The 20,904-nt window shown below is 37.1% G+C and overlaps 1 protein-coding gene across 1 annotated transcript in view; it reads left to right on the forward strand.

Moving 5' to 3' along the window:
• FAM135B (family with sequence similarity 135 member B) overlaps positions 1-20,904 on the forward strand; it is a 120,033-nt gene that overhangs the window by 25,516 nt on the left and 73,613 nt on the right. Inside the window, exon 2 of the mRNA XM_042839942.1 lies at positions 27-106. Within this exon, the coding sequence (XP_042695876.1) occupies positions 27-106 (80 nt within the window). The remainder of the gene's footprint in view (positions 1-26; positions 107-20,904) is intronic.

The following is a 20,904-nucleotide window of genomic DNA, read 5'->3' on the forward strand; positions in this document are numbered from 1 at the left end:
TGCCATTTCTAATCCTTTCTTCTCAGGTATTACCAGATAAGAGCTGGACTGAAGATTCCATCCAGGATTCCCCACAGGCTGTTTGCTACAATTGCAGAACAGACAGGTAAACTGGTCCCTGAGGACTCTGACATGACTGCAGATGGTGTGGCACAGAGAAGGAGGATGTGTGTGGGGAATGGGTGAAGGATGGCCATGAATTTCTGAGTCTGACCTGGATTTTCTTTATGATCTGTGGCTGCTCTTGACTTCATTCTGGTGTGGGATGTTACTGAGTTAGACTTCAGATGTACAGCAGTGGTCCAGGAAAGTACTGTGCAATCCAGATATTGCTTAGATGTATATGTATATATATTTTTTTTTCCTGGAGTTGCAAGATCTGGGGAGCTTTATGAATTGGGCTGGGACTGAAACATTGACAAAACAAAATTGTATACTGTGGGAAAATTGTTCATTCAAAGACAATTCTTCACTTCTTGCTGTAAAAATGTACACAGTATTGTGCAATGTCTCCCTCATGCCCTATAGAAGTGGGAACATCTAAGTTAATGAACACTAGTGAGTGCTGACAGAAACCTTACCAAATCCATGGCCAAGTTCAGACTGAAGGAAACTGATGCAGACTTGGATTATGATCTTTAGTGTAAAGATATCCACTGATAAAGCGATGTCCTACTGTAGGTCAATTGCAGAGTTTTCCAATAGATGTTCTCCATATATATCTTATAATTTTGACATTTCCAGGCACGCATCACAACAATTGCCAAAGCATCAATTAATTTATTACCAGCACAGATTCTGTAAGTACTTGTAAAATTCAAACTGAATTTTCTCTGCTGGGATTCCATGTGAGAAAATCAGTGGAAATTCATGCCCTCTTATTTTATCTATGATTTTCCTTGCTGACAGTGGAAGAAGTTGTTTCGCTATTCTATGAGATTCCTGGATGAAAATTGTGTCAGTGTTAATGACAGCTAGTACAGAAAAACCAATAGACTCCTTTTCAGTATTGCTCTGAGAGGACAAAAAACTGTGAATGCAAGATTGATGAGTTCTTCAGTTTGAATATTGCATCAAACATAAAAACGCATTTTTTATTATTTTATTACTTTTTACATTTGAACTGATCCAATTAAACATTCTTTCGTGGATTAAATATTCACATCCTTTAATATTTTTTTCCAATTTGAAAGTCTGGTTCAATTAACTAAGATTTAATTATATAATGAAATATAAAATAATTATGGAAACTGTATTTTTATAAAATACAAATAATTATAAAAAATCCAAAGTTGTCTGAAAAAGAAAAAAAAAAGATTCAAGAACTCAAACTCTGAGTAAAGAAATTATTTCTGAAAAAAAAAAATCTATCTCAGTTTGATATACCTTTTTGTATGAAAAAAATCCTTAAGGAAGTAAGAAAATGATTTTTCATTTTGTTCTAGTGTTCCTTCATTCTCTGTAAATATCCTAAATTTTCAGCAGATTCTGGCAGAAGCCGTCTAGAACCAAAATTCTGGAGGCTGGTGGCCCTGCCTGTGGCAGGGGGGTTGGAACCTGATGATCCTTGGGGTCCCTTCCAATCCAAGCCATTCTATGATTCTATGAAGTATAGCTAAAACTTTTCTTTGTATGGAAGAAAAAAAAAAAAAAAAAAAAAAAAAAAAACAGCAACACAAAGAAACAATCAAAAAAACCCACACTCCTGTTCTGTATTGCACTAAGAATGGCAATTTTATGTAAAGAAAAAACTGAACCGTTTTCTCCCTTTCTGTTTTAGTCATGTCAGTATTTTCTTTTGCCTGATACACCTCAGTGTTCTGTTTCCTTTCACTTCTTCTCAAAACAATTCATATTAGACATGAATAGCAGAGAGGCAAGGCAGGCAGTGTGGTTACAGAATTAGCTGCTGACTTGCACAGTGCTAATGAAATCCAGACTGGAGTTTAATAGCTTTATAGAGCTAACATAAAGACAGGGGGTTAAAGCTTTAAATGTTTTCTTCTGGGCTATCTATGCAAGTACTTAATTGATTTCATAGGTCTGTGAGAGAGCATTATTTAATGGGACTGAACTTAATGGCAAGGAAGCTGTAATATTCTTCTAATTCTCATGCCAATGAACACTCTCTGAGTTTGGGCATAGCTGGGATAGGAGGTAATTAAATTTCTTCTAGCGTTTCCTAGCATAGCAGTACTATACTAATACAGGGTGGCATTATACAGAATCAGAGTCATAGAATGATTTGGGTTGGAAGAAACCTCAAAGATTACAGAGTTCCAACCCCCCTGGTGTATGCAGGGCTGCCAAACCAGTAAATCAGGCACTAGATCAGGCTGCCCAGCAACCTGTCCAACCTGGCCTTGAGCGTTTCCAGGGATGGGACATTTACATAGTGAATAAACTCCTAATTCACCTAAAAGAATGAAGGCAAAAGTAGTTGAGTTTGGTGTAAACAAAATCTTTTTGATCTTTCCCTTATCGGGTTCTTAGCATCATGAGAACTAAGCAAAACTCCCTAGAAATCATTAGTAGTAATATTTTTCTTCCAGTGCATGCAGCATTTTTAATTAAGTTCTGTGGGATTTGCAATAAAACTATTAGAACTGACAGCATTAGCAATGTTTAGTTTGCAATCTGCTAGGTATTTTCAGATGCATGATCAGAAAAGACATAATTCTGAAGAATTCAGCAGAAGTGAAGCCACTGTGTAGCAGTTGCCAGCATGCCCAGGGCAGAACTAGGCGTACAGGAGTTCTAATGAGCTACCACATGGTCCGTAAGTCTGCTGCATCCTGACTGTGACTATGCTGTAAGAAAAGAATGAGCTATGTACACCAGCTAAAACAATAGAAAAGTGTGCTGAGGACCAGTATCCCTTATATCTTGGCACTGTAGATCATTAAGGCTGCACATTATCTTGTGTTGACGCAGACTGTAGCATATACATATATACATGTAAATATAAATACATAAAAGTATATACAATTATTTAATACCTCTCACCATTGTTAGTCACAGAATCACAGAATTGCAGGGGTTGGAAAGGACCTCAAGAGATCATCGAGTTCAACCCCTCTGCCATATTAGGTTCCCTAGAATAGTTTGCACAGATAGGTGCCCGGGCAGGTCTTTAATATCTCCCTAGAAGGAAACTTCACAACCTCTCTGGGCAACCTGTTCCAGTGCTCCATCACCCTTACTGCAAATAAGTTCTTCTGCATGTTAGCATGGTACTTCCTTTGTTCAAGTTTTAGGCCTTCAATTCTTGTCCTATTGCTATGCACCACCAAGAAAAGAGTGCAGTGCATTTCCTTAAAAACAAAAGTAGCCTGGTGACTAGTGACTTCCTCAGTGCTGAAGAGGAGAAAGGGAACAAGGCTGGCTGAGCACAGCCTTTGGTTTCTTTCATGTTGGTTTTGAAATCCCATGAGATTTAGCTTCATGTCTCTGAATAGGCATCGTGACTGATGGAGCCTGCTTTTATCTTATGAAGAGCAAGCTATGCTTACTACTTTTTCTTGGCATGGAAACTTTATCAGTTTCAGCGTCAGTTCTGAAGGGCTGAGCTGATGTAGATGTGCCTTAAAGCCAAACTCTAAAAGCGCCTTTTTGAGTGGATTTATTTTTTTTTTCATCAGAATGGTTTATTAAAATTGTGGTACAATGATGTTCACCTGCAGCATACATTAGGCTGAATGTGAAAAGCAGACAAAGGATCTGGGAAAGTGAAAGCAGCATCTCATAGCAGCATATTGGTATAATTCACTCACTGGCTGAGTTGTTTTGTGATAGGCTAAATGTCTTCCAGAGGAGTTCGAACTGTTGTATAAATTTTAGCGCAGGAATTCGGAGAAATATGAACATGCATTAAGTGTTTTCTAAGCTATAGGTAGAAGATACAAGGAGCTTATCTTTAATATATTTTTAAAACATTTTTATTTTAAAATTTGCCTATGAGCACGCAAGATCATTGGTGAATGGAAGAAATAATAATGGTCTGAAGCATTTAAGATTAGCTGTTTTTATCTTAGTTTCCTGTACCATGGAAGAGTGGAGAGCAGTGGAGACCGGATTAATACAGGTGGAGGTTTCTTAAAGAAGGTGATATGTTGGGGTAAACAGATGAAGTTGAATTACGTTGTTGAAGAAGCCAATGAAGACAAATCTCAATAAATGTTTATTTTTGAGTTTTCTCTGCAGTGTTTTGCAGTAGTATACATGCCATCTGGATGTATTACTTTATGGAAGGAGATATATTCTTTATTAGTGAAATTTGCAGTAAGATTTTGCTGTATGAACTGTTTTTGGATCTCCTGTATCTTATTCTCATGCACTATAGCAATGAGTAGCTGCTTACCTTTTTATGTTACAGATAAGGGTAAAATATTATGTGAACATTAGGAAAGAATTACTTAGCATAGTTTATATCTAAAGAAATTACTTAGGACTTCGATTTGAGTCCAGATTTCCTTTGCTTATCCCCTGCAGAATCGCCACATGACCTGTTTTCAAGAAGACTTTCTAAGCAGACAAATATTTTTGGCAACTTGTTCTGAAAATATGAAAAATAATAGAAAGTGTTTAAGATAAGTTGTTACCTATCAGTCTAATCTTTAGTAGACTGTAGCAGTATTATACCTAATTTTACTCAGTTAAACTGGGCTATTTGCTAAGTGCAGAAAGCCAAAGAGAGACAAGGAATGTGCATTTCTTTGTTAGTTATCTCCAACAAGGCAGTGGAGACAAGATATGATATTACACATTAGATCTTTTGATGCTGTAGAGATGTTTCATGCACATCTGGTTTGACGATTTCTTATAAAATGGTATAACTGACATTAAGTGTCAAGGAAAAATTAACGGTATATAAATGGGACATGAGGAAAGGAAACTAGAAGAGAATATGAGAAAATGAAGGACGTTACTGCAACCTGTGCCTGGATTTTTCTAGACCAGTTCCTGGTCCACCATTATGAATACATGCAAGATAATTTTGCCTTTTTCTATAAATTAAATGTTAATTCTGTGACTATCTCAGACCTAATGTCAAGGGCCAACTATATTTATAATATGTCCCTTGGCCAACTATTTATGTCTGTTTTTAATAGACAATTACTGATCCTTATTTCTTTGTTACTGTTTGGACATTTCAAAGAAATTTCCACTGAAGGAGTTTTGCATTAACTTTTAAAGAAAAAGCCTTCTCTTATAAAGTGTTTCTTAATACACTCAAAACAGGCATTTGTATTCTGTTGCTCATTAGAGCATGAAGAAACAGCACCGTGACTTGTGGAATAGTGTGAAATTGCAGTCATTAGTTTCAATAATTTTTTGAAAGACAATTTCTACCTCCATTAAGTGAAGATAAGTTTACTGCTTTTGAAACATGAGAAAGGAGGCTAGAGATTCAAATTTTAGCAAAAATATGTTTTTATTTTCAAGGCTTGTCAAATTAATCTGAAATAAATACATATTTTATATGTAAAATAAAGCATACCTGACAAATATGGATTTTATCTAAAGAGGATCTTGTTGTTAGAAGAGTTGCTTTGGGGATTGGTTGTTTTACAAACCCTTATTACCTTTGAGACATTAAAAGACACTCCGAAATTTTAAGAATTGGTATCAGAGAATTATAGAAAGATTTGGATTGGAAGGGTCATTAAAGATCATCTAGTTCCACACCCCCTGCCATAAGCAGGGTTACCACCCACCAGATCACGCCATCCAGGGCCCTATTCAACCTGGCCTTCAGTTCAGGGATGGGACACTCACAGCTTTGTGGCCCTCTGCCAGACACACTCCAACAGCTTCACTTCTTTCTTTTAAAGCTAGAGAGAGGGGTAAAGATAGAGATGGACAATTATTTCCCTTACTCTTGTGTCAAGCTTCTTATCTGCCAGGACCCCTAAGTCCTTCTCTGTAGGGAGATACATGAGCAAAACAGAATTCAGTGATACTCAGTAGATGAGAAGAATGTTTATCTGCGCACAAGAAAAAGAGGAAGAAGCAAAAGATATCCTTGACTTACATGCTAGTTCTGAGTGTATGTCTTGCTGCTTTTCCAATCAAAGGTTTACGTTATGGCTCAAAGTATACAAATTGGAAAGGAACATTTGTGACTAGGAAGTTTTGCCTTGCGGACTGAAATATATCTGTGTATTATTCCCTTCCTTCTTGCCAGAAGCTGGGACATATAAAGTGGATGGCAGAGAAGCAATGTGATAGACCACTGTATTGGAGCTGCTGAACAGCATCTGAAATTGAGATGAACTGAGCACAAACTGACCATGATCAGAAAAGGATGCCGTAACTGAAAAGGGTTTGTAAGCACCAATACATGCCACAGGGTCCTTTTCCCTGGACAGTATGTCTGAGGAAAAAAAAAAATCGTCATCAGAACCCACTTGAAGGTCTGGTGAAAATAGAAATCTGTTCTTCAGATGCAGAGTCCAACTGTGCAAGTCCTTCAATATCCACCACCACCATCTTAAACTTTGAATAGTTCTTTTCACTGATTCAGTGAGTAATTGCATCCAGACAATTGTTTCTTCCTGCTCTGTACTGAAGCAAAAAAAAAACAAAAAAACAAAAAAAATCTTATTGTGATGTCCTTTACTTTCTTTCTCATCTGAATTAATATTTCAAATAAATATATAGAGTACCTGCTACACAATTAGGTGACAAAACAAGCAAGTTTTTGCTAAACTAAGTTTCTGAAGTTATTTTTAGAAGTGAATCCTGTAACTGAACTCTTAGGGAACTGTCAGTGAGTTTGAAAAAAGAAGCAAACATTTTTAAGAAAACATTTTAACAAGCAATTTTTAACAAAACAATCTAAGAATGCACTGACAAAACTTTATGCTGTTGATAAGTACTAAACTATTCTATCGTCCCACATGTCAGCATGTCTGAGAAATAAACCTTGGCTATGGAACAGTATGGTGATAAGATACTGCATTTATACTAGCATCATTCACAGAAGGAAATGAATAGGTTATCTTGCTTTTTATCCTCCCTGAATCAATGTATTGGTAGAGGGGCCATTTTATTTAATTCTTTCCATGAGGCTAATTGGAAGTGTCAAAAGGCAAGGTTAAGGTAAAAGATTCATCTTAAAAATGTGCAGCTTTAATTAAAAGTTTTACTAAGGGAGAAAACAGTCTGAACTTTTTGATCAAGGAATTTAAAAATAATAGTGTCTCCTTTAGAAATTATTTAATCCAAATATACCTTCTGCATTTATTCTAAATATAAATATGCTAAATTTAGTGTTTCAAGAGTCTTCAAACGTTTAAATAGGAAAATGATGATGCAGTGAAAATGTCTGAGCCTGAAAAATGTTGCTTTGACACGTTCAAATTCAGCTTATTTAAGCTTAATAAGGAATCTGTGTGAGCATTCCTCCGCTGAATAATGTGTATTCTCAAGCATCAGCAACAGTGTTTTAAAACCTTCAGAAAATCGTCACAGAATCATGTTAGAATCATTAATGTTGGAAAAGATCTGTGAGATAGATCTTCTAGTCCAACTGTCCACTATATTGTCCACTAAACCTTGTTTTAAGTACTCTAAGCACTGCATCTGCACCTCCAGGTACAGTAACTCCACTACCTCCCTGGGCAGCCTGTTCCTATACCTCGCCAGTCTTTCTGAGGAGGAATTTTTTCCTAATATTCAACCTGAACTTCCCCTCACACAACTTAAAGCCATAACATCTTCCCCTTGTTTTTATAGATTTTCACTTGTTCAACTTATAAATAAAAGGGCATAGATGACTTTGTTCAAGACTGCTAGTAACCTGTTAAAGGGAGGATCTTCCATGTGTCTGAAATGCTGAAGAGTGAGTGGTCATATTGATGAGTTGTGTCTGCAGCCATGTGTTGGAGGGCCTTCCCAATAAGGAGCTGACTCATCATGATCACAGTCTCCTCAGTCTCTTCATATGCTTTACTTTCAGGTTTAGGTATTTCTGGTTGATGATTTTTATGATAATCTGGAGACTTCACCAAACATCTGAGCAGAAAAAAAGAATTAGAGTCTAAAATAATAAGAACTAAATGTAAACAATTCAGGAAGCTGCAATTTTATTTTTGTATGAGGACCATGAGCACTTCTTCAGACTTTTTCTAAAAATGTTTATGGATGGTGAATTTTTAGGACAAGAGGTAACGGCCTCAAGTTGCACCAGTAGAGGTTCAGGTTGGATACTGGGGAAAGTTTATTCTTAGAAAGAGCAGTTTGGCACTGGAACATGCTGCCCAGGTAGGAGGTGGAGTCATCATCCCTGGAGGTGTTCAAGAAAAGTGTAGATGTAGCACTGAGGGGCATAGTTTAGTGGGCAATATTGGTGATAAGTGCACAATTGAGCTAGATGATATTAGAGGTCTTTTCCAACCTCTATGATTCCATTATTGTATCTCAGTGTTCTGGTCAGTGAGCCATTATAGGAATGCTGCAGGGAGCGATGACTTCCTGGGAGTATTGGGATGTCTTAGTGATTGCACGAGAGAGAGGATTTGAGGGATAAAGCAGTAAACTTGGATTCTGGAGTACTGTTGGCAAGCCCTCTCTCATGTCTGTGCCCCATCAGTTGAACAGAGGTGGTAATATTGATCTCCGTGAAGAATCCTTAGATAAATAGGTTACATTTTTATACAAGAACCTCATATTCATTATCTGAAACATATGTACATACCTTAAGATACAGCAAATATTGGTTGTTCTTCAATGAGGGTGTTTTGCACAGTGGAAAATAATATTTTCCATTATTTACGTGTAAGCTTCAGAACAAACCTTATTCTAACAAATTTTTGATACTTTCAGGAAATATTTGTCTTATGTGTTAGTTTGTGTTCTATGGGAAGGCAATAAATAATCTGCAACCTGAATTATATCTGCGAGGTGGAAGAAGCCATGGGAACCTCTGACTAAGTGTAGGAATCATCTAACTGCTGATGTCTCCGCTGTGAGCATCTCCTCCTTAGCAAAGCAGCTGGGCTATCTTTATAGTCAGAATGAAGAAATAGGTAATTTGAGGGAAAAATTTAACGTGTCTATTTTAAGGTAAGTTGAATCATTCCTATGTCTTTCCGTTTACTATAAAAGAAGTTGCAGGAAGTTTTGCAGAGAGGCAATTCCTTTGTGTTTGTAAAAGGGTTGGCACAAAAAGGCTATGATTGCACTTTGAGCTTCATGTCTATGTGCAAATTAGGAAGTAATAATAAAAAGCAGCAAAGTTGAATCAGGCAACAGAGAGAGCAAGTGGTGCCTGTGGCTGCCCCAGCAAACAATAAGAAATGATCATAGAATCATAGAGTTGTTTGAATTAACAGGGATCACTGAAGATCATCTAGCCCAACCTCTGCAATGAACAGATACATTTACAGCTAGATCAGGATTTTACATAATGTTTTGGCATAATTTCTCAATCTAAAAGAAAGAAACAGGAGAAACCTACAGTGTGAGATCAACATCAACTTGCCTTTTCTTAAAATTTTATTCCAGCACTAGCAAAAATAAAAAAAATAAAAAAATGAAAAAATATAAAAATAAAAATCTGAACTTCTCTACATACCTGGTTCCAGTTTCTTCAACAAAAGTTATGGCTGGACAATACTCAAACGGCAGCTATATGAGAACAGGGACACAAGGGTAGTGATCTAAACAATGAATTCATGTTTTCCTTCTGGAATTTCACACTGATTTATTAATTAAAAAATGATGGACATTGTGTAAATAGTGGTTTATTTATATTTTCTAAGACTAAAAATACGGTTATATTTTCACCATATATTTCGTATATGGACAGAAAATATACAGTGAAGTCGCAGTCAGAATTGAATTTTGATGAATCTGGAATTGAATTCAAAGTTCAGCAAAGTATTTTGCACTGTTAACAGTTGTGTAGGACACTGATCTATGATTAATAGCCCTGAAGATTGGCATTATATATTAGATGTGATCATAAGTTGGAAAAATGAGAGAATTTTCTATGCATTCAAGTGTACATGGGGTTTTTCAGAAATATTTGCTTAATTTAATATTCCGGCCAAGGAGTGCTGGTTGGTTTAATTTCCTGTTGGCAGGACTGGAAGGGGCAGCTCGGAAAAATCGTGTAGCCTACAGACTGAAACAGAAGACACAGACAGAAGGGCAAATGGTTTGTCCTTGTCTCTGTCTTATCTGTAAAATGATGGTAGTTCTTCAAAGTTGCAATTATATGAATGGCAATAACTTTACAAATGTGTAAGATAAACAACAGGATCCAAATAACTAAAAAGCTATTCCCTTTAGCAGGAAATTCAAAATCTTCCATCAGCAGAAAATTTATGTTCCAGTAAAGATAATGATGTCAAGATGAGAGGGAGATCATACAACCATGAGAGGGAGATCATACAACCTTAAACAGACTCGTTTAAGTTGAAACAGACTCTTAAAGGTCACCTAGTCCATCCAAATCCTCTGCAATGAACAGGGATCTCTACAGCTAGATCAGGGTTTTCATAGCCCCATCCAGCCTGGCCTTGGATGTCTCCAAGGGTAGGGCATTCACGACATCTCTGGGAAACCTGTTCCAGAGCTTCACTACCCTTATTGTAAAACACTTTTTCCTTATATCCATTCTAAATCTCCCCTTCTATTTTGAAACCGTTTCCCCTTGTCCCATCACAGCAGACCCTACTAAAGAATCTGTCTCCTTCTTTCTTACAGATCCCTTTAAAAACAGAAAGGTCTCTATCAGGTCTCACCAGAACCTCCTTTTCTCCAGGCTGAAGAGCCCCCACTCATTCATGACTTCTTTTGTTTCCAGAAAGAACCATTTTTATAGCTGGTCTGATGCTCTTTGAACCTCAGCCCCAAAATCTCAGCCAGTGCTTCATGCAGAAAGCACAGGTCTAGTGTTTGAACCATGACATATTGTTATAGATAGTTATTCAGGGCTATTTTTTTCCACTTGAAATAAATGGTTGGCCTGCTATCTATGAAAAGGTTTTTATAATAAACAGAAATGGAACACCCGTTGCCTTTTTAGTGGCTGTAATCAAAGAGATTTGATGTCTTCTTCTTTTGTCTTTGTCTTCTTTTTTAGATAGTCTTCACCATCTTGATATTCTTCTTGCTGAACGTAGGCAAAAAGAAATAGAAACTGTTATGACTAGCATAAACAAAAAGTATGAATTTGAATGCAGTTATTTCAATTTTGTTTTTACTGCTGCCTTATTTATCGATTCTGTGTGAGAAGAAATAAGTCAGTAAATAAATAGATTAATTTAAGCACCAGCACTTTTCCTGGTCTAGGATTACCTTTTAAGTCCCTAGATTTCATTCTGATTCTTAAATTGTACAGAAGGTCTGTGTGTGATGGTGTAAAACTCTGTTTAGAGTCAAATCACTTTCTCACTGATGATCCTTACATTGCCCTTAAAGAAAGGTCTTTTTGTATGGGTGCTCTCATCTCTCTCAGTATCCCATCTGTAGCAGGACCTTTGAGATGTCCTGTAGGCAGCTTGTCCAGCAGTGCCTAGCAACCTCCTACAGCAATGCTAATCAGTCCTGGCACTGGATTACAGGTTCTCATGGGAAATACCCAGTTTTGATTTACCCTTTGCTCCACAGAGTCTGTTTGCGTGAAGAACAAGTCTGCTCTGAAAAGCAGCCTAGAACCCTCCTCTACAAGGAGGAGGCTTGAGGAGGCTCAGCTATAAGGCTTGAGCTTTGTATAACATTCTGAAGAGTAGAAGAACGATCCCAACCTTCTTCCTTCTTTCAACTTATATTCCTTAATGATGTGAGACAACAGTTAGGTAATGCTGGAACCCAACACTCCCTTTCCTTAGATTTCTGCACAAAGCAGTAATGTAATGTATGTGTTTATGTTTATATGTTTATGTAATGCATACATTATGTTTATAGATTTAGTCAAATACTCCTCTTCTCTTTGGTGACCAGTGGTAGAACACAAAGGAATGGCATGAACTATGACAGAAGAGGTTCAGATTGGATATCAAGAAAAAGTACATCAGGAGTGTGTTCAGGCACTGGAATAGACTTCCCAGCACAGTGGTCATGACCACAAGCTTGATAGAGTTCAAGGAGCATTTGAACAGTGCTCTCACATGTGGGGTTTGATATTTGGGTGGCACTGTGTGGAGAAGTTAGACATGATGATCCTTGTGTGTCCCTTCCAACTCAGGATATTCTGTGATTCTATGATTCTCTTTTTGTCTTTGATTTTGTGCAAAACTCACATCTTTTATGTGGATATGAAGCAGTCTGCATTGTCTTTGCACTGGCACGATTAGTTAGGAAGCAAATGAAGTGGAATATTAAACCTAATGGCTCGAACAGCTGCAAGATATTTGGGAGATAAAAAACTCCTGCAAATTTACAAATTTTTATTTTCTTCTTTTCTACATAGTGTTTCATGTAAATTCGGGTCCTTACTCATGCTTTTTGACAGTATCACTGTTTATCTTGCTTCACATTGTATGAAGTCTCTCTGAATGCGAGCTGATCTGGTAAGAGAAGACACCTCTGCTGGCTGTTCTAAAATTCTGCATAGCAAAATGCTGGTTTGTGACTTGAAGCTTGAAAACAGTCTTGTTTTTGTTTGTTTGTTTGTTTATTTTTAATGGATTCTGTTTTTTTCTTTTTCTTTATTTTTGTTTTGTTTTGTTTTGTTTTGTTTTGTTTTGTTTGGATAAGCACTTAGAATTTTGCTAGATTAAGGATCAGTGTTACAAAAACTTCTGATTTCACCTCGACTCTAAATTATATACCTAGTGGCATAAAAATATGCAGTGTATTTGCTTACATTCTATAGAAAACAACAAGGCTCAAAATTGCATGCTTGGCTTTTATGAACAGGTAGTAAAAGGTCACCTTCTACTGCAGATACCATGTAACTTGATCATATGGGTGAAGTTATAGTGCACATTAAAAATGTGCTACCACCACACTGCTCACTCGTAAGATCATAAACTCCCTGAAATTGCTCTGCATCCATTTAGATGTGCCTCCAAGTAGTGCCCCAGAATAGATCAAGATTAGATCAGTAGGGTAGTAGACTTGCTGCGTCTTTCTCTATAAGGGAGAAAGTGATGAAGTTACCTTGCAGCCACTGTGGGCCACACTTTTTTTAATCTAGTATTTCAGACTACAACCTTGAAAGATCTGTTTCGTGAAAGTATATAAGTGCTCTGAATGACATGTAGATGAAAGATGGCACTGTGACTTCTTATTTCTTCATAAAGAAGGAAAAGATATCGCACATCATTGCACATTACCTAATAGACATTGAATGTTAGAGTCAAAAGCTGATGCAGAAAAAATAGAATCTAGGCAACAAACGCTGTATCCCTTATGAATAAAGATAAAAATTTCTCATTATATTAATATAAACAGTCATGAAATTGCACAATTGAGGTTGTTGTTTATGTCAGAGAAATTTATTTTAGAATTTGTTGCTTTTATAAAAAAGCCTGACTGTGATAGTATAGATGATCTTTGTGTTACTGATGTTGTATTTGGTTAAACAAATAGATAAAACAAAAACAAAACCATGGAACAAGTGGATGGCAACTAGTATATCCGAATTTAAGCCAGTGAGTACTGGAAGTCAAAATCTCAAGTAGGTGCTTAATGGAAGCAAAAGCCCCTGAATGTTTAAACACTGTTTTTAACAGTGGATTAGCTTGAACTTATAATGAATGTTATATGTGACATATGATAACTGGAGGATTTGAAGACCCAGGAGGATTTACTATTCCTTAATTTCTATGATTGCTGGGCCCTTTTTCCTAGTGCTGTTCTTGAGCAATTAGCTTCTGTTTCAGTTTCCACTGTCAATGTAATGGGGTTAATTGTATCTTTTCATAAGTGTATTGTGAAGCTTAATGACTTGTTATAAAGTGCTTTGAAATTCTTGGACATGTGACGTTGTAGGAGAGCAGAAGATCATTTATGGTCTTGAAAATTTTTATGATTGGTTCATCCTCTAGCAAGTAATACAATTGGATCTGAACAGGGACTTATGATTTCTACTAACATTGCTTAATGACTTGCCATGATAACAGTAATCTGGGAGTCTGTTAATGTAGTTAAAACTACTGACATTTTTTTAGGTGGGAGTATTTTGAATATGTTTCATGTCCTAAATGGAAGAGTGCTTCAACATCATCATCGCTGCTGCACCCCATCCAAAATTAGGGGAGTAATTCTGTTCACAAAAATATTTATCCCCCACCTCGACACATTAACCTAGCAGAAATAACAAATGCGTACTTGGTAAGTGTTCTGCAGCAGTTCACCATTTTAGGTTTCACATTCTGAATACAACTGCTGGCACATGGCCAGAAAAAAAGGATTAGTTTGATGGAAGGCATTGGTCTTTAGCACTCCAGATTTGATAGTATAGTAGGGGGGCCAGAGGTTACTAGGACACATTCTTTTATTATTTGAGAAGGAAACTATGAAGTTACATCCTTTAAATGCAGACCAAAGTTACTGTCAGTCCACAGCAGAACTCCAACATGAGAGACTCCTCACAGTGCCTGGTGCCTTGTTGTTGTGTGATGGACACCTCTGCAACCAAATCCAGGTGGTGAATCATGGACTGAGTTTAGATCTGTCTTAGCACACTGCTCTATGGCTCTCTGTGCCCATCGAAGCTTGGGGCTGAGGGGATGCTGAAGATTCTTTAGGAGTATGAAACAGAGACCAGATGTGAGTAGTTCCCTATCAAGGGCTATTCAAAGAGAAGGAGATTTAAGCTGCAACCAGCTGAAAGTATTGTTCTTCCTATCTTTGCTATGTCCCTACTGCACATTGACTGGGAATAATATATGCAGCCAGATGCTTCCTTCCTAGAAAATTTATCTTTAACACCTTCTTCAACTCAAGGCTACCCTTAGACGGATGAAATCCTTGTGTTTGCTGGGCAATGTTCTTTCTGGGAAACATAAGCTAAATGCCTGTCATGTACACAGATATCCATGCAGATGCATATTTATGTACTCTGAAGATACAGAGCAAGACAAGTAAAACATGCGGGAAAAGAACTAATTTATTTTATACAGGTCAAATACACTGATCAATGATTTTTTGTATTTGCATATTACTTACTACTAGATCTTGACACTTCTATGTAATACTTCCTACCTGCACTGATCAGCATGCCTTATTATTGTGAGGTAACTCAGAGTTAAGGACAAATTCTTAGGAAGAAGGAACTTATGTTTGTACCGTGAAGCCCAGAAACACCATTGAAAATCTCTATATAGCTTTGACCTGATATACTTCTGCAAATGAGTGCAATTTTAGACATAAGGAAGAACTTTTTCTCTCAGAGTGGTCAGGCACTGGAATGGCTGCCCAGGGAAGTGGTGGAGTCATTGTCCCTGGCAGTGTTCAAGAGGCGTCTGGATGACGTGCTGCATGATATGGTTTAGTGCTAGTGGTGGCAATGGTGATGAGGAGACGGTTGAACTAGATGATCTTGTAGGTCTTTCCAACCTTGTGATTCTATGATTCTATGATTCTATGAACTTCTTTAAACCAGTTGCAGTGTTCCTTTGTCCTGGCGGAAGTTTACTTTAAGGGTATGAACATCATGCTTTGTTGTGCAGATGTTGATCTCATACCAAGTTTTTTTTCACGATTTCCACCAAGAAAGACCAAAAACCCAAAGAGATGTATGATGAAAATATTAGGTTTTGTCTGTTAGAAGTTAAAAACAGAGCAGGTATTATCCATGAAAGTAACAAAAAGTACAGAGTGAGTTTTGTATGCAACTCCTCCTGAATGCCCCCTCTTCTTACTGAATGAGATATTCCATCAGTGATGGTCTTTGGTCAAGATTAAGGCCTCATGCAAGACTACTGTTGTGTTGAGTGTACTCTAGTCATAGTAATATGGTTATTTCCTGGATTTACCAGCTATGTCTACCCTTCTTTTGTCACTCTTCTTACGATTCAACCAGAACATGTTTATTTATAGAGTAAATATCACTTCACTCTGGACTTATATTTAGTATGTGTCTACAGTTTCTGTATACATGTAGAAATATCATGTCTACAGTTTCTGTCATACATTTGGCAGGGTTCAGCTCTTGCGTCACTGTTCATAGATCTTGACATCAAGCTTGTGATCTCAGGAAGAGGGAACGGATTTCCTCACATAATCTTAGCAATATTTACAGACTAGAATAGTCTTAAACAGAGACTGAGTAGCCCAGGATGACAGTGTAAGTTTTCTGGCAACAATAGATTATACTGGGAGGATTCGATTCTGCATACCTGAAGGATGAATTTTGGTTTACGATGTCTTTCTCCTGTTAGGTGTTTCTTTCTGTCTATGGGTTATAAAAATAATCAAATTTGTTACCTGCCTTTTCTGCAGCTAAAATAGGATACAACAGATCCCAGGTTATACATTTTATTTAAGGTTAACATGTGACTATGTGGTGGTACTGGTTTGATGTAGATCTGAGGAGCTTTACTAGTAGACTCTGTTCTAAGTGTGTGGAAGTAAGGACTTGTCACCGTGTGACCTACTCAGAAATATCAAGGTTTAATTTCCTCTCCTGCAAGCATTGAGAATTACCATAATAACTCAAAACAACTACTAATAAAGTAGGTATTACATTCGTGGGGGATGAAATATCTCTTCTTATACAAATAACACAATAAGTATCTTTGTGGTACTAGTCATAATAATATTTGATTAAAAATACACTCACCAGAGCTCAGAATCTCAGAATTTAGATTAGAAGAAATAACACAGGACCTCTGATGGGATTCAAGGAATTAATTTGTGTTGTCATGATGGTGTGGCAAGCAGGAAACCAAAGCAAAGTTTTATCATGAATTTCTTTGGTCTGTGGATTGTAATTGGCTCTTTTTTCAGAATTGCATTTTAGATTTTAATGAAACCAAATTAAACTGCAAGTTAATGTGTGTTTTGATTTCCAGTAATTGAAGTTTCTACAATATTAGGAAGAAAGGAAGAGGACAGGGAGTCTAGACTGTTGCTGGACAGTGAGATCTGGCTTCAATTTCCTGCTCTGCAACAGACTTCCTCTCCGATGCCAGTCAAGGCACTTTGCTCCAGAACTTCAAAGTCATGCAAGTGCCTGACTTTCATTGGCTTATATTGAATATTGAGGAAACAGACCCAAGTCACTCTCTGTCTTAGGTTCCTACCTGTAAAGTGGGTATGAGTAACAACCACAATCAGCAGCATGAGTGATAATGAAGAAAGAGAAGAACTCAAATTGTGAAGATCTGATGACAGGCATGTGTTCATATGGTGGATTGTTGCCAAGCAATTCAAACAACATTGAAAGCTTTCATGTCTCATCAAATAGATTTAGTTCATGGTGTTGATCATCAAATAGATTTTATTCACAGCGTTGATCACTTTTACATTGCATAGTGCCTGCCTGGCTTAGGTAGCAGTTACTTATAAAAAGAAATTCAGTGACTGCACACAGTGAATTTGAATGATATCATCTACAAGTGGGTTTTCATCCATTTATTATAGCCCTTTGGGCATAAAAAGAAAAAAAAAAATGTACCTGAACATCTTTGTTGTATTTTTTTTAAGCTTAGGTTGTCAACTCTTTTCCCATCCTGATGTGAAAGTTATTTAATGTTGTTCATCTTTTAACTTGTGAGCTGTGAAAAGCCAATGGGAGTTATTGGGAACTTCACCTCCATTTATATAATTGCTATGTGAAACAAGAAATTGGCTTATGCGAGAAAGAAATCTGAGGCTAACTTGTGAAGAGCATCTTTAGAACTAAAAGTACTCACTGACACGTTTGCATGCAGGAGGAGGATGTTCTTAGGGATATATTTCACATTAGCTAGCTGACAAACAAAAAGCTCAAGTGAACTGAATTTAGTTCTTGCCTTGTCTGTGAGGGTACTTGTTTGGTGATTGCAAACAGAAGCCTGATAACTATACTCATAAAGCAAAGTAAGATGGTGAATACAAACTCAGGTGAGCATGGGAAGAGTTACTGCTGTTTCATACAGTGTACTCATAGGCTGAACGCTTCATAGGCTGATTGGTACTGTAGAATATGTATAAAAATTGTATACTGAATCCTCCCTATTCCTTAAGACTCTAGCTATAAATGCATATTCTGAGGTAGCGAGCCTGCTTTCCACATGGGATTTTACTGCATTCATTTACACTTGTGGTGGTTTCACCCTGATGGGCAGCTAAATTGTACCACATTGCTCTTTCACACTCCCTCCTCAAAAGAACTGAGGGAGAAAGTACAAGAAAGAGCTCAAGGTCAAGGTAAAGTGAGGGAGATATTCATCATCCTGGGCAAAATAACCTCAGTTTAGGGAAATCAGTATAATTTTTACCAACAACTAACAGACTAGAGCAGGGAGAAAATAAAGGTAAACTAAATAAACCTTCTATCCATCCACTCTCTTCCACTTTCTCTCCCAAATCAGTATGGGAGAACAGAAAATGGATTCTGGTCAGCCCATAATACTTTGTGTTTGCTCCTTCGAGGTCATTCTCTGCCCTGATCCATGGGTCTCCCTCATGGGATGCCATCCTTCCCTAAATGATACTGTGTGATCTTCCCAAAGGCTACAGCTCTCCAAGCACTGCTCCAATGCAGCTCTGTGCCACAGGGCCCATCCTTCAGGCGCTGCTCCATACAGTCCCCAGGGAAAGAAAAGAACCTGAAAAATTAAAAGCTCGGCAGCAGATATGACTGGATAAAATAAGCAAAGTATCTTCATTTTTACTCTGGCTTAGCAGGGGCTTCTTGTTGTTACAAGTTTAATGACAATCTGAGTACAAGTCAGACCTCAGTATATGGCCACTGCCAAAAGGAAACAGCTTGAAGAAAGAAAGAGTTCAGTTGTACAGGGAGCTGTATGAAACGTATGAAAATTGTAGCAAAGAATTGTTCTCCAGTTGGGATTACTCTTTAAAGCCTGCAGGTTTGAGTTGAAAGTGATCTTTTTTTTTTCTTCATGTATTTTAAGAGTTTCCAGAAATAACCCTCTAGTAAATGATATGACAATGTTCTTGAAACAGGAATAGCGCAGCTGTGCTGAATGAAGAGATGCTGTCCTAACATGCGCAGTCTTCAGGGGTGCTGACCCAGCTTTAGAAATTGTGCTTGAAACTTGTAGACCTATATTTTTTTACTGAAGCAGTATTTCTGGAAAAAAGCATTCAATGCCATCCTTGGGCTTTTTGAATTTGAGTAGTGTCAGCAAGGAAAATGTAGAAATTAAGAAAGTGGCAAAATGTTACTAAAGACATATTTACTAGGTGTAGATATTATTGTCCTTTAAGTTATTTACTTGATTGTCGAAAAAGAGATTCAATAAACTGCTCAGCCCCAGTTTTGGCTGATTTAGCATTTCTGCAGAAGTCATCTTTGCAAAGCACCTTCTTGACTTTTTCTTCAGAACTTCAGTTGCATCTAAGAAAAAAAAATTCAGAGCCCATCATTGCTACTTTATTAGTTGACCATTTTCCCCAAATTCTGAATTTTTACATCTCTGTCTTCAGAAAGTTCTGAAAAGTATTTCAGAGAATGAGGCTTCTTTAAATTTTTCTACTTTTGGAAATAGAAGGGTGGTGGTGGCATTTGTGCTAATGATTGATTCAGCCTTTTGAATATGTGGCCAAGATTTTATTCCAGTCACATGTAATTTACTCAGTACTCCAGAAAAAGTCTGATTAAGCTAGAACAGGTGTTTCTTGTTTCAAGTTCACAAGTTCAGTGCTGAGGTCACTTGAACTGAATTAATATCTGTGTTATGGTTTTATTTTTTCCTTCTTACCTTTTTTTTTTTTTTTTTTTTTTTTTTTTTTTGGTCATAAATAAAGGAGGAGCACAATCTCTCCAAATAATACTAGTTAAACACCAGTCAGCTGTGCATGTCTTCTACTAGCTTGTAAGAGCTTTCGTAGTACCTCCTACTTCCAACTTCTTCCAAATGCTAATCAGTCCTGACAATTGTGAGAAGAGTGATTGATCCACAAACTGATAGATTGGCAATGGGATGGAAGTCTTGAAAGAGCTCTGTGAAAAAAGTTACATCCACAATTTCTGATGGAAATGTCAAGCCTCTTTACTTGTTTACATAATGAAGGATATCTGTCCATATAAAAGTGTGATCTGAAATACAGTGTGGACATGGTAGGCAGCGTAGAAAAAACAGAACCCGTCTTCAGTGCACAGAAGAATATAGCAGAGTTAACACAGAAAGAACAGTGTAATAAAACAAACAAACAAAAAAACACTGAATATCAGTTGTAGTTCAGAAGAGTTTGGCAAGACAATCTGTAGCAGCAAAATATTAACCAATGCACTGAAATGGTTGTTGTGCTGTACGGATAAACTGCAGTTCTGAGTATCTTCAATTGCTGAACTCTTCCAGCTGATGATTCTGGAACTTATCTTATAAACCATGTAAACAAATTCTGAGCTTGACTACTGAATTTCAGACAGAAAGAGAATAGAAAAGTATCTGGAGATGCTGAAATAACACAAACTTAAGTGTCATCACAGGAAATTTTTTGTTGAGACAGTGAGACTGAAATTCTCTGGCATCAAACACCATTGAAGTCTGTATTAGCTGATAAAGCTTCATATGAATACCATATATCTTGATAGGGATGTAAAAAATAAAGTGAAGTTGTGTGTATGAATCTCTCAGATATATGCTAAGGAAGCAATTAGTTGTTAAATTTTCCACATATTTTCCAGGAAAACTCAGGCACTGAGGTGTTTCTTACGCAGTAATGATTTAGTCATGAGAAAACCTATAGATTTCCAAGTCTTCCTTCCTTCCGTTTCATTTTCTTTTCTTTTCTTTTCTTTTCTTTTCTTTTCTTTTCTTTTCTTTT

The sequence above is a fragment of the Centrocercus urophasianus genome, unplaced genomic scaffold (assembly GCF_019232065.1).
Source record: "Centrocercus urophasianus isolate 14NV4802_14NV808 unplaced genomic scaffold, USGS_Curo_1.0 seq_11, whole genome shotgun sequence".
NCBI classification, from domain to species: domain Eukaryota; kingdom Metazoa; phylum Chordata; class Aves; order Galliformes; family Phasianidae; genus Centrocercus; species Centrocercus urophasianus.